Source organism: Chaetodon auriga, chromosome 16 (genome assembly GCF_051107435.1).
Source record: "Chaetodon auriga isolate fChaAug3 chromosome 16, fChaAug3.hap1, whole genome shotgun sequence".
Taxonomy (NCBI): domain Eukaryota; kingdom Metazoa; phylum Chordata; class Actinopteri; order Chaetodontiformes; family Chaetodontidae; genus Chaetodon; species Chaetodon auriga.
In genome coordinates, this window is record NC_135089.1 from 21,183,094 (window position 1) to 21,197,935 (window position 14,842).

The 14,842-nt window shown below is 41.6% G+C and overlaps 1 protein-coding gene across 1 annotated transcript; it reads right to left on the reverse strand.

The window, feature by feature from the left end:
• Positions 1–11,798: 11,798 nt before the first annotated feature.
• hoxb13a (homeobox B13a) lies at positions 11,799–13,895 on the reverse strand. The gene is made up of 2 exons (XM_076753058.1): positions 13,181–13,895; positions 11,799–12,046 (listed from the first exon to the last, which is right to left on the reverse strand). The coding sequence occupies exons 1-2, from the start codon at positions 13,893–13,895 to the stop codon at positions 11,799–11,801; spliced, it is 963 nt and encodes a 320-aa protein (XP_076609173.1).
• Between the last annotated feature and the right edge of the window lie 947 nt (positions 13,896–14,842).

The window sequence follows — 14,842 nt, forward strand, 5'->3', positions numbered from 1 at the left end:
GCTTCGGGATAATGACTGGCTCACTCGTTTCACGATAAACCTAATGATGTTCAACATGAGTCAATGCAAATGAGGGAGAAAATCAGCCTGGGTGGATCGCACAGCACATGCCTTCACCTCTCTGCTAAACAACCGGGATACACACACACACACATTTATAAGGTCAACATCATTGTAGATGGCTGTAAAATTTCACAGATGACTAGTACGTTGGCTGCCAGTACGTTTGGTTGTTTAACAGCCGCATGCAGTCTTAAACTTACCCTGGCTTTGTTTGAAGAGTCCCTTTTCTGTTGCCCACTGCATGCTGGTCTGCCGCTCATTACAGACACAAGTGTGTATGCGGTTGTGTATGTTTACGGATGCATGTATTCCAGAGGTTGGCGTGTATTCAACATCCAATAATTCTCTGTCTGTCAGTCCACTATTTTAGGAATCACAGTCAAATTGCATGAGTCTGTACCTCAGGGTTTACATCCAGCCTAACCCAACCCTAACCATAACCATACTGTAGCTGCTGTGCATGGATTTTGTAGAAAGCAAATACGTACGTCAACGCTGAACAATTAAAAAAAACAAAAAAAGTTTTGCAGAATCATCCAATGTTAGAAGTCCTCTGGTGATTTTATCCTTCGAGAGAAAAGGAAGGAAACCAATTAGAATCTGTTTGATATGACAATTTGAAGTTAACACTAAAAAGTCAGCGAGGCAGAGATAAAGAATAACGGGTTGGCCTTGAATTAGATCAGTTTGTAGAATGGGCCACCCACTAAAACCAAAAACCAGCTACCATTCATTGCTGCTGCCGAGCCATCCTGCAAACAGGTCTCAGTCAAAAGGACCATGCAAGCTGACGAGCGGCTATCAGCAACACACAGCTAAACCTGTGTGATGGCAGAGAGGAGACAGTTCTGCCCATATTCTTTTCAAACTTCCACAGCAACATCACTTCATCAATTCATTTTAGAGTAATCCAAGTGTGTGGTCTCGCAGAGAGTTGGTCAGATTCATTGTCCAGTGTTCTGTTTCGTCCAAATTTGAAATCACACCAGTCAAAGACCTTTTTTATATATATAATCAGTAAGGAGGACAAAGATCTTTCCTTTGGTTCCTTTTGATGCACGTGCATTGATGTCTGTGCCTTGTGAGATCTAAAAATGATTTAAAAAATGCTAAAAAATACTTTGTTCAAATTCTTAGTTTGTCATCAATAGCTATTTTAATGGCTGTTGTCTCTATTTGTCTCGCTGTCACTTCACTGTTTCACATTTCATCATATTTTTCACCTCATGATATTCCATTAAATGCTCTTAGCATTGCTGCCTGGAGCTTACTAATGGCTGCTTTCAGCATTTCTGTCCTGATATTACAAACACGTGTGGTGTTTGTAATGTATTTTTCAATTTCTTTCAAATCTTCAAGAGATTCACTCCACATTATTTCACGCACTTCCTGGACTGTGCAGTAAAAGGACTGTCCGCACCCACTAAAAATGTCAGTGCTTTTTCATTTGGCTGCTGAGAATTGGCAAATGAATTTGAAAATGTAGTTCTGGAGTCTTGTTTGGATGCGTTCAGCTCCTGCTGAAGAGTTCGAGGTTGGTTTTGGCTCAGTGCCTCTTGGATTTTGTTCAGCTCATTATGTGTATTTTTTACTATTCAGTTTTTTTTGGATGTTAGTTTTTGCAGTCACTTAAAATTGTGTGGGAGTTCTGGCATATTCACACATAATTTCCTTTCTCACCACCTTTTCAATATATATTACAACTTTGGTTTTGTTTGGTGATCCAAACGTGATCCAGATAATCATGCTGAAATCCATTATTTCATTTGATCTAATAAAATCTTCCCCTTTGCCAGTTCTAACACTTAAATTCTGACATCCCCATGTTCTGGAGTCCTTCATTATGTTTCATCCAGATCTGGCGTTTCTCTTTTTTTGACCCTCCTCAGTGAGCGTAATTACGCTTCAACAATTTGTTCTATGACTTCTGTGGGAATTTTTTATGGAAAGTTAATCTGGTTCATTATAATTATTTTGGGAAGAAGTTAGGGGTCTCTTGATGTGTCTGTGTTTCACCTGATTATTAGATCAAGTTAACTGTTGTTCTCGTCCTTTATCCAAAGGTTGCAGAGCGCAGTCCAAAACTACTGATTAAAAAACATACTGAAACCATAGTTCCATTCGCTGATGAAGCGCATGTGATCAAAAAATACAAAAACACTACTTTTCAAACTTTCAAGAACTCATTATGATGCTCCCACTTCATTTTCAGTGTTACTATCACATACCTGCTATACCTGCATGTTAAAACAATTAGTCTGCTTTTTTGGCAAATGAATAAATAGTGTTACATGTAATGGAAATGACACATATACTGTATTTAACATCTCTTTGACACAGTCAAAGTGCAGGGAGCTCCTCTGCAGAGGAGCACAGTGGCGGCAGAGCTGGCTTCTGATAAGACGATGCCTGCTGGGTAATGTAGGATTTATACGTCTGGTGTGACTGTCTCTGGGGTTGATGATGACCGTCTTGTTGTCGCTGCTGCTGCTGCTGCTGCTGGCTGTCTCTCGCTCACCTTTAGCATTTCTCTCATTCCCGATACTTTGCAGATCAGTAACAACATATCAGTTTGTTGTTTTGTATGTTGTGGTTTTGTCTAATGTTCCCTGGCTTGATAATGTTTGATCCTGCTGAGGTGGAATCAAAGAAATTTTACACTGCAGTAGATGGTAATTCTGCATTGTTTTGGTGCCACAGGCTCTGCTCTCAGATATGTCCAAATTATGTTTATTATATTACATATGGAGAGTGATTAGTCTGTCACAGAGTGTATACTGTACGAAGGCTGCCTGCACCACCTCCCCTGTACCTCTGCTCTGTCCTGCACGTACCAGCAGCTGCACTGAATCAGATGAAACACTGACGCGTTTGACCCGTGTCGTCTGAAAACCTAACAGCTCCATATTTACGCCATCATTGTTTTCTTCTCAAGTGAACTGTAAGCCTACATTAAGACTTTCAGCAATTTCCACATTGGGCTGAAATTTAAAACAGATTTTTTTTTTTTTTTTTTAATTTAAACTGGGTCACATCTCAGACATTGTAATTACAGATTAAAATCACATAAATCTTCATAAGTTAAAAAAAAAAAAACAGCTGGACCTGAGCCTGTTATCATCATGAACTATGTTTTGTGCATCAGTGTGTGGACATCCAGCTAAAGCTCTCATTCCCCCGAGAAATAGAAACTCTGGGTTTGTTTTTCGGGTGAGTAAAAGAAGAAAATATTCTTCTTTCAAACATACTGCACTTACACTAGTTTCATGCTCCGCGTGTACACTGAATTTACTTAATTATCCGCCTTCATTAACAATGCAGTAAACTCTATTCTATTCAGATCTATTCAGGATAGAAAATATTCCAGACCATGCCTTCTAGGTGTTTCTCAGATCAGAAGGGAACGTTCTTGTTCCCGTATTATTTGATGCAAGACTCAGAGTCTGCCTAGCACTGCATCTACTACACGATATGATGTCATATCCCCCCGCCAATCACCACCACACACACACACAAGCTTTGTTGGAGGCCCGTCCGGCTGTATAGTGTGTTTACAGTCATTTCCTTTTCTTCCTGAGCTGTTAAAAGGCACCTACACACACACACACACACACACACACACACACACACACACACACACACACCAAGGGTTGGGCTGATTTTATTTCACTGCATATCTCAGTTTAAAGTCAATTCAGCTTTGAAAAATGACACAATTGCAGTCCAGTAACAACAGCTGTGTCAGTTTCTGTCCACACTGGAGGTTGAAACTTGGAATTTATTTGTATTTACAGACTGGATTTGAGCACCTTTTCAGCTTGAAAATAAATCTTTACGTGTAAACACAGTGAGAAACAGAGCATCCACAGCATCCCCAGACCCACCCGGCAATCGTTTTCTTTTCATTTATCTTATTTTGTCTTCACTTTATAGCGCCTAAACACAAAATGTGAAGTCTCTCTTTTAATTGGACACATTCAAAGATGTGAAGCACCTCTAAATTCATTTGAAGGTGTTTGTGTTAAAACAGGATTGTTCAGCCTAGTGTCCATTTCTCCGCCCTTTTGCCCCCCAGGCCATTCCAGACCAGACATGGGCCAGACTACTAACTGTTTACAAGCTGTCTGTCTGTCTCAAGTTCAACTGCAAAGTCCAACCTGGGAAACAAAAAGACAGTCCGCAATGCAGACAGAGGAGGAGGAGGAGGAGGAGGAGGGGTGGAGAGAGAAGGTGGTAAAAACGGTAGGGAAAGTGTGTGCGTGCGTGTGTGTGTGTGTACGTGCATGTGTGTGTGAGGGAGGGGGGTCTGTTGGACATGAACTTGAGACAGAAAAACGAGCTTCAGTCCTGCATTCCTGGTCTGAAGCATAAAGTATACTCTGGGGAGCTTTGTGTGTGTGTGTGTGTGTGTGTGTGTGTGTGTGTGTGTGTGTGTGTGTGTGTGTGTGTGCGTGCGTGCGTGCGTGCGTGCGTGCGTGCGTGCGTGTGTGTGTGTGTGTGTGTCTAGGGGTGTGTCCTCTCCTCCTCTCCGGCTGTCCCATAAATCATTGTAGAATAGAATAGAATAGAAAGGATTAGAGTAGAATTGAATATCATCTATTACTGTGTTGAAACATTTTCAGGGTTTTGTTCTGTTCAGAGAGATTGAAGATGGATGATGGAGGAGGGAAACGTGATTTAAGGTGGAACCAGGTCTGCAGCTCTCTGTGTCTCTCTGTTCTCTGACAGCTGACAGTCAGAACCTCCTTTTTTTTTTTTTTTTTTTTTTTTTTTTTACATCAACAGGGAGGCGAAGGACTTCCTGCTCTACAAACACAGTGCAAAGCTCTGTACTCACAGGAACTAAATGTCCCATATTATGGGGAATAAAGCATATAATCACCTTGGCTGGTTCGATGAGTGGTTCTGAAAAATAAAGGCTCAAAGTTTTCACATCTGAGAGAGCAGAACTGATCCAGAATGTAATGTCAAACCCTATCACATGTTCAAATAGAGTTTTGTATGCTGGTGGATTTAAAAGATTTCACTAACAAAACAGAGCTGACAGTGATAATGTTTCTCTAACAACGCAATCCAAAACAATGCAAATATATATATATACATTCCTGTTTGCTGATATCCCTCAGTCTGAGGTTCTGTTATTTCAGTGCTCTGGTTCCAAATTTGCTTCCTCTCAAGCCCTAAGAAGTTAAGAAAAATAAAAATAAAAAAAAATGGCTCTCCGCTTGGTCTGCATTTGTAACGTGTCAGAAAACTATAGATTTTGAGGTTTCAAAACTTCCAAGTTCACCGTGGAGCAGAGCCGAGAATCAACACAGTAAAGAGGCACGACCTTATTGGTCCTCCTGTGTATATTCTGAGTGCTGATTGGTGCTTTGCAAATTCAACTTTGTAGAACCAAGTTGGGTATAGAAGGAACCTTTCCTTTCAAGTCATAGGAAAAAGAATTTAGAAAAGTAAACTAAATGGTATAGTCTCATGTCAATAACTCGTCACAATATTCAAAATGTACTGCTAATAGTTTGACAGGGTAAATTCAGATTTTAATTGAGATGTTTAAATCTACTCCAGTTTTCCGTTCTTTCGCCAGTCACTTTCATACTGTCATCTCAGCTGGATTTGCTGCTTGGCTCTCCTCCTAGAGCAACTGAAATCCATCCAGCTGGGTGGGTTTGCCAGCTGCTGACATCAGCTGACATCTGTATTAGGAGCACTTGTACTGCATAACTATTCAACTTTGAACTGCATTTACCTGCAAAGCATTGTGACGGTCCCTGTTGTGATCCTGAGGAGCGTGAACGTGTCCCGGCTGCTGCTGACTGTGCTGCCTCAGATGAAGACCATGGCTCTGACAGACTGCTTTAAGGGAAAACAAGGGCTGCATCCAAAGAGGCTACAGAAAGATGTCCCCTTCTCTTTTCACCAGTCCTCCCTGACTGCATCATGGCAGCAAGGAAAAATATGAAGAATTTTGCACATTTTTTTTTGTAAATATCACTGGAATAAGGAAATCTTTCAGGGCAGAAAGTTTGAGTTCCAGGATGTGGTGGAATGTAACATTTACAAGTACTGTTCTTAATTACATTTTTACTTGAGTATTTCCATTTCCTGCTATTTTATATTTGTACATCACTTGAGTTCAGAGGGAAGTACTATACTTTTACTGCACTACATTTATAACAACTGTAGCTGCTCCTTTCTTTACAGATTATTATTTAACATAAAAACGCTTAGAAAGTATGACACTCTGTAGATTATACTACCCAGCAGTCGTTCAGCCAAACAGCAAAATGCTGCTCACAGATCAATGCATAAATTCTAATGATCCAATAATATTGTTCACAATAGCACAACACTTACAGGGGGCATTTTTTGTGTGTGATTGTGGATTATTAGTGCTTTAAATTTTGATACTTTAAGTGCATTTTGCTTATATTTGTACATATTTTTAGGCAAGGGTAGAAGAAATATTTTATATTGCAGTTTGACACTTTTACTTAAGGGATATGAAAAGTTCCTCAAACACAGGTTTTAGGCCAGCTGTACTACTACAAACGATGCGCTGGATTTTATTTTTGATTATCTTATTTTAGTAAAATACATATGAATGTGTGGGATATTGCTCTTCCAGCTCCACTGACTCTCCACCTTTCCCCTCTGAGGGTGCAGCTGTCTGCAGGCGGGAATGCGAAGTGCTCCGTTTCAATTCACTTCACAATTCACCACAGCAGGTCAAACCATGCAGCGCTTCCACCAACATCTCATTCTCTCTCTCTCTCTCTCTCTCTCTATATATATATATATATATATAGAGAGAGAGAGAGAGAGAGAGAGAGAGAGAGAGTCATTTTATATATATATTTTATATATATACATTTTATATATATATATATATATATATATATATATATATATATATATATATATATATATATATATAAAATGACTGTTTTAAAATATCTCCATATATATGTATACATACAAACTTAAGAACTATATAATTGGAGTGAGTCCTAAGGTCCTATTTTAAAAAGTGAGGGGAAAAAAAACGCAATGTAAACATATTCTGTTAAATTAACAGTTTCATATTCAGTAAAGTAGAGAAGTATTATTAACTAAATGTACTCTAAAAAGTACTCCTTGTGTGTAATGATGCTTTCAGATTATATTAGCCTGCATATTATTCTATTGCATCCTTACTGCTGGTGCCTTACTGTGAATGGTGCATTGTAAACAGTCTGCTGGTCAAAGTGAAGATCATCTGAGCTGCTTCTGGGGTCCTTCAGTCTCTAACGATGCATCATACTTCAACTGATCCTTTATTTTGAATGGACAGAAGCTATTATTTAGATAAATGTAATGCAGTACAAACAGTATTTCCCTTAGAGTAGTTCAGACCCTGGAGTATAAAGGAAACATTTAGATAAAGTACCTCAGAATTGTACTTAAGTACAATACGTTAGTAAAAGTCACATTCCACCACAGCTCACAGCCTACGAAATTCAGTTTTACTTTATCACATTTCATTGTTTTCAAGTTAAAAGAATTTACTTTAAACAAGGACATTTTCTTTTTTCTTTCTTTTTTTTTTTTTTTACTCTGAGCATTACGCCATCATTTTCCTCTGCACGTGCAAAAGTTGCATGGAATAACCTATAATAACGTACATGGCAGTTTATTTCAATTTGTTCAGATGCAAATGGGATTTTTTTCAAATAAAACCTAAAAAATATATTGTTGTAAATCGTATATATAGGGTTATAGTTATTGAAATTATAGTTATATGCAGTTATTTATAAGATTTATTTGTAAATATTATATGTATCTAAGTAACACTATGGGATGCCAGAATTAGAAAATGTATGATCCATGGATTGAATCGGCCTGATTTTGTTGTGTTGTGTGAGAAAAAACCACGTAAGTCGTGTGGTGCAGGTCGCAGGCCTCCTCCTCCTCCTCCTCCTCCTCTCTCTGGTATTTGGACTAAAGGGGAGAAAGAGCTTTATGAGCTTCAGGGCTTCCGTCAGTATTGTTGGTTTTAAAGGAGGACAGAGACGGAGCAGTAAAGAGAGTCAACAGGCCAGCAGAGCACACCGCCGTTTGTCAAGTTCAATGTTAATGTTTAACGGTCGGACACACACACACACACACACACACACACACACACACACACACACACACACACAGCGGAAATGGAATTCGGCTTTACAATGACCGGAATCCAGCTTCTTCTTTTAATTATAGTTACATCTGTTCGAAATTAATATTTGCCCGATAGATCAGCTTTGTTTCATACAGTATTCAGCTGTTCTGTTCTGTTCTGTTCTGTTCTGTTCTGCAGTAGTTTGGTCATGTTTGCTGGTTCGTCTTCCAGGACTGTTTTCGGCAGAAATAGCCACTGCTGACCATTTCACTGTGATGGACCGTCTGTTTAAACGTCCAGTTTAAGGTTCGATTTCACTTTTAAAACAACCTGAAACTTTATATTAGCGCTGTTTAATCACCACAGCACAGCCAATAAACAATATTCATATTTTCTGCAAATCCTAATAGTCTGTATTCACAGACACATAAATGACTCTCTCTCTCTCTCTCTCTCTCTCTCTCTCTCTCTCTCTCTCTCATACATGAGGAACGACGAACAAGTCACAGTTGTAACTCGCCATAAATGACATTTTGTGGTTTCCGTCAAACTGCAGAATGCCTGGAGCAGCAAATATAAAGTTCAACTTTGTGTGGGAAAATGCGCACGGAGAGTAAACAGAGAAATGATATTTGTTTGATAGTTGAAAAGATAAATGCGCAAAAAGACAAGCAATATTTTCTCATGGGGTCCAGAAAAGGTCAAAGCGGTTTTGCATTCGGCGTGAAATTGTTTTGGTTTTTTGGACAAGCAGTGCAGGAGGACTGAGCCTCTTCGTGCAGACCAAAATATTCCTGATAGTGTCAAGTAATGCTTGGGTCAAACCTGCGAAATATAATCCAAGTAACGCAAATGAAGTCTTAACTTAACTTAACGGAGAATGTTTTGAACTCAATGCATTCAAAGTAAATGTTTTTCTCTACATGTGCGTGTATGCGCAACGCTTTGGCGCAGCCTTGCAGTTCGCAGCGGCCTGCGTCATTGCTCCAAGTCAACCTGCGCAGTGTGGAGTTCTGAGTGCAGGTCGCATCGTTAAATAGATTTCAAACATTTGCTTTCTACAATAGAAATGGAGGAGCTTATAACAGACCACTTTCACATTAGAAAGCATTTGACTTCATGATTCAGTGTATGACGCAACTCGGTGCGCAAGACTGTGTTGAACATGTGTTGCATTTCAGGGGAATAATCTGCACAATGAATGCTGTGTTGACCCGGTGTGGATCAGAATCCAGCTGATGCTGCTCAGATTTCTGAGCGCTCTTGACTGTTCATCTGCTCTGGTGCTCAGAATCACTGCTCACCAGCCGAGGTCCATCCTCCCCGGACGGCCTGAGACAGGCCTTATACAGGCCAGTAGGTTTGCGCATTATCCACACTACGCAAAGAATTGTAGTTATTGTAGTCCTCAGACAGATTCTGCTCCTCAACGCCAGCACACGAGGTTGTGCTTGGACATATTTTCGAAACAAACCTCAAGATTCTATATAAAAAATAAAACTTGATGCCCCAAACATTACGCGCGGGTGTACGTGACTGTCACATTGTGCTTGGATGTCGTCAAATTGCTGACGGTTTTAGGAAACGATGTGTGAGTGGAAAGCTAAAAATGAGAACAGCTGCTGCCCTCTACAAAGCTAATGCAGAGGTATTGCGTGCACCCGCCGCTCGCCGTCACTCACTTGTCACTGTGACCGTGAACGCGCCGCAGGAATGGATCAGTGGCTGCTGATGAGGGGGCGAGAGGAGTGTTGATGGCTGGGCCTGGAGCCGCAGTGTGTGGGGGGGCGGGAGGGGGTCTCTGCGAGAGCAGGCGACACAACGCTCTGCTGTCGTAAATGAGTTCGCGGAAGACCTGAGAGAGAGCCGAGCCTATAGCTGATCACGTGACTCTCAAGGTCAAGGGCTTCTCTCTGTCTCTCTCTCTCTCTCTCTCTCTCTCTCACACACACACACACACACACACACACACACACACACACACACACACACACACAAGGCAGGCTGGCTATACAAACAATAACGCAATATCATGTTTCTGCTCTATTCTATTCCCGGGATGTTCCAAGATGCGCAGGTCATTTGCTTATCAGACAACTGAAACCTCAGTACAAACATTATATTGTATCTTTCCTGCTAAGTCTCTTCTTCTCGCACGTGTGCAAAAGTATTCTACTCAATTTTCCGGAGAAAATATTTTGCTGTCTGGTGTGATTTTGTGTACTTTTAAAAAATCAATAAATAATAAATTCACGTGGAATGTTTGAAGATGGAAATCACGAACAGTTTTGCTTACTTATTATTATTATTATTATTATTATTATTATTATTATTATTATTATTATTATTATTATTATTAATCAAACAAACGCGTCAGTTTTTAGCAAATACGCAAAAGCTGTAATTTGCAGAACCAGAAAGCAAGCCAGTACATTCCGAAATTATTAATAACAGATTTTAGATTAACTTAAATTATTCTCATATAATTACATTTTATGCATTTACGCAACTACTTTTCAGTTAGAATTATCAAAGTCCATATTTCCCGTGCTCTGTGTCTTTATTCCACCTGGTCGCGATAATTAATGTCTCAGAAGAGCAGAGCAGCGGTTCTTAAAGTAAACCTTCACATCGGGGAGAAAAAAATCCTAAGTAAAGACATTTTCCTGCTCAAACTGAAATCCATGTTACAGCTTGTGTTATGATGCGCTTTCCTTCGAATTCACGGCTTAATGATTTGAGTGAAGAATGTTAATTCTTGGTCGGATTTTATCAGTGGGACGTTTTGTTCACACGGGTCTATACGGGCCTGTGAAATGATAGCAGGACATGGATATCATTGTTGTGGTGATGTTCCAGGGGGAGGCCTGTTCCAAATATGAATTCACAGTCTCATAAACACTTTGAATCTCCTTGGGGAGTCTGAATCCTCCTGATCTGTTTGTCCAGTTTGCGCGTATCAACTTTCAGCCTTTGATATGAACTAAATGCGGATGTGTTTGCACTTTTTACGGCCATAGTTTAGAGGACGAGACGACAAGAAATAAATTAAGCTTACGAATCCAGCAGTTGACAGAATTATATATTGATTAATTTAAGTATATAAGACCTACTGGAGACTAGATCGGGATTAAAAGAATTTATTGAATGTTGCACTATACTTTGATTACTGGTTTACAGTCGTTATAAACAATATGAACAGCATAATAGTGTGTTTTCGGCTATAGGCTATGGGCACAGACAACACTGACTGACAAACAGTAAAACACAGACAAAAGACAGACAGTTACATCAAAGCAGGCAGGAAAGTGCTGTATTTACAGGATGCCTCTGGGGAGAAAGATTGTCAGAGGCTTTGCTTCTTTTCTGTCATCTGATTTTGTCCATTATGTCCTTTTAAATTCGTCTTTTTCTTCCATTTGTTGACGCACACGGTTACGCACAGTCCCAGTCCGTCTGGGGTGTATTTTTTTTTCTTTTTCTTTTCTTTCTTTTTTTCTTTTTTGTGTGTCATTTCTCTCAGTTAGTTCATTTAACACGCAAACACACCAAGTTCCTTCACTAAATCGTCCGAAGCGCAGGAACCTACATGCTACGGCGCGCTGGTCTTCACTTTGGCCACGAACTTCTTCTCCTTCACCCTCCTGTTCTGGAACCAGATGGTGATCTGCCGCTCCGACAGGTTGGTCGCGGCGGAAATCTTCCTCCTCTTGTCCTTGGTGATGAATTTGTTGGCCGCGTACTCTTTCTCCAGTTCTTTCAGCTGGACCTTAGTGTACGGTATCCGCTTCTTCCTCCCCCGGCGGAAAGGCGAACCGTCGTGCTGGTGCGCCACCACATCTGTTGAAAAGCGGACAAAGAGAAGAGGGAGGCGGTCTGAGGGTGAGGCTGCACACACCGGGACACACTTCAAGGTTTAATACAGGCACAAGCGTGCTGCGCTGAATTTAGTGCCTGTGGCTTAAATGAGGAGGACAGCGACTTTATGCTTGGAGCTGATAGGACATCCATCCTGCGACACAGACGGACAACATGGTGGGTGTCTGCTGTCTGCAAGCAGCACGACCATGCAGCTGCAAATTGAAGCTGGCCTGCACCTTCTGTCTTCATTTAGTATTCATATTTGAGTATGCACGTAAAAAAAATGGACAGCTATTCTGGAAACTTCTGATTGTTTTTAGTGAGTTTGATTTCAATGCATAATTTCTTCGTGCGTTTAACAAACAAAAACACTTGCAGAAATCTGTCTCGTCCAAAATAAACACAGCGATTTATGTTATTAAATAAAATGAAACTCAGCTGAATGGGATCATTGTCCTGATAGTTCTAACTCAATATAAATGTGCTAAGTGGTCCATCGCGATGCTAACAATACAACGTGAGCATTCGTCACCCGATAATTAGCTAATTATCAGGTTAACAGATGAGTCTCTTTGAGCCAGGCAACGCATGACCTTTTGACTAATGAATAGCCTTTCCATGAATACGACGAGGCAGAACGCATCTAAATATGAATATTGTCCTCTGCACGTTATGACATCCTGCACTGTGATAGTCTGATGGTCCGCTCAAAACAGCTTGTTTTATTTTGTGCACCAGTTGCACAAAATGCTTTCAGACCCGATGGGACTGTTTGAGCTGTGATTAGCATCAGTCATAGCGCTGCATAAAGCACGCTGATTATTTATCTACTGCAGAGAGAACTCTCATGTTAACTATGCAGATGTATCCCAAATGTATGAAGACTGTGTTTAATTATCAGAGCATATTAATCAAATCATCAAAATAGTAACTTTAAAGGGAAAGTCTATAACTTCTTCCTACTAGCATGTGTCACACATTACAGTTATCAGCAGGCCTATACATCATTCTAGGCCTACACAAAGTTTTTTGTTTGTTTGTTTTTTTGCTTTTTTTTTTAAGTGGCAGATTGTACAACGATCGTTTTAAAGAAGAATGAAAACTTTGTATTACCAGCCAGAGCAGACTTCCAGAGGTGTCCGGCCTGTCCCTGGTCCTTGGAGCAGTACATCTGTCCCCCCCAGCCGTTGGTCAGAGCCCAGGGCTGGTAGCTGTCCATGGGGAGCAGGGTGTCATGGCGCGGCTCCCCGGTGCCCAGTGTTTGGACCACCGACACGTCCAGGTAGCTGGCCATGGATTGGTACGGGCTCGGGTAGCCGTGGTAAAAGGCGAACTCTTTCGCTCGGTGGTTCGAGTATTCATCTGAGCTCACCGTCGTGTCCATGTACTGCGAGCTGAGCGCGGCTCCGGCCGCCTGGGTACAGGACTTCAGAGAGCCCCGCCCCATCCTGCACGGGTAGTAGCCGTTACCAAAGTAGCTATACGGTAAGGCGGTAGCGGCTGAGGAGCTCTGGTGCGGGACGGCAGCTGCCGGACATGGTCCGGCCGCACACTGCTTCCCAGAAGACGAGCCAGAGTCGCTGGAGCCTGAGGTGGACACGTCCACGGTGGAGTAGCCAGCCGAGGAGTGCACCAGACCGGACGGGTGGCCGCCCAGAGCAGCGGCGGCAGCCGAGTGCGCCATAATGTTGCGGCACTGGCTGGCGGCAAAGTTGCCACTGCCCACCAGCCCCTCCATGTTCTTGTTCAGGTCGTCCAGATTGTTGTCATACACAAACATCACCGTTTCCGCTGGCCAGCGAGGGTTTAGAACCAGGGAGGCTGTCATAGGCGCTCCTGTAACCGGGCTGGCCTCCGTTCCTCGCCGTTTCCTCTCAGACGTTGTCCGATCCTGTGCGCTAAGCTGCTACATTGGCTGAATGAGGTGAAGTGGCGCGCATTTATCTATCTGTGACAGCCGACTCTCGTGCTCACACACAGCTCAGGTAATTCTCATGAACCGCCGCGCGCACCGTCATAGCACGCGTGCGCTGTGTTGCTGCACCGTTAAGTGACGGCGCTCGCTCGAAGGCAAAGACTCCCGGTAACCGGCCGGACCCCCAGTTACATCCCAACCGCAGCCTTGACGCAACAAGCCCCCGGGACCTGGAGAGGAGGGAGGGCGCGTGTCCATTGGATGAGACCGTCTGATCACGTGATGGGACAAGAGAAAAAAAGAGAAGAAGAGACTTGTTGGGGATTGTCAGTCAAAGAAAAAATATTTTTATGAGGCTCGAGCTGTGGCACGAGAAGAGCATGAGCTTTGTGAAGCGGTTCAGCTCCCTGAATGTGCCGCTGTTCCTCGTGCAGCTGCATTATGTCAAAGTGTCTGATGTCCTGTGGTTGCCAGGAAGACATTATCATTGCGAGTTTAGAAACAATAACTAAATCACTTGAACAGATTTGTTTAGTGTTTTGCGTAAAGACGCACGGGGCGTGCGCAAAGTAGTTTGTGTAATTAATTTTTGGCAAATGCCTTTAATCGACAGTCAGTGTGAATCCACCTGCTGATGAAAATATGAAGTCAATTAAAAGTCTTGTGACGGTGAAAAAAAATACTAAAATGAAAACAAGAATGAGGGATTTTTTAAATACTACATTTAATTTATGTAAATATTGCCTTTAATTATTTGAACTCCGGTGTAAAAATGCTCAATATTAAACAGTTATGGAGACATTTAAAGACTTATATCCGGCGCTGCCAAATGTGTGGGGAAAAAAAGTTTATCGTTGTCA

Coding starts and splice junctions, on each gene's coding strand:
- hoxb13a (XM_076753058.1), bottom strand. CDS start 13,895: ATGACAGCCTCCCTGGTTCTAAACCCTCGCTGGCCAGCGGAAACGGTG. Junction 12,047..13,180: donor CTGGAAGTCTGCTCTGGCTG/GTAATACAAAGT, acceptor GCTTTTCAACAG/ATGTGGTGGCGCACCAGCAC.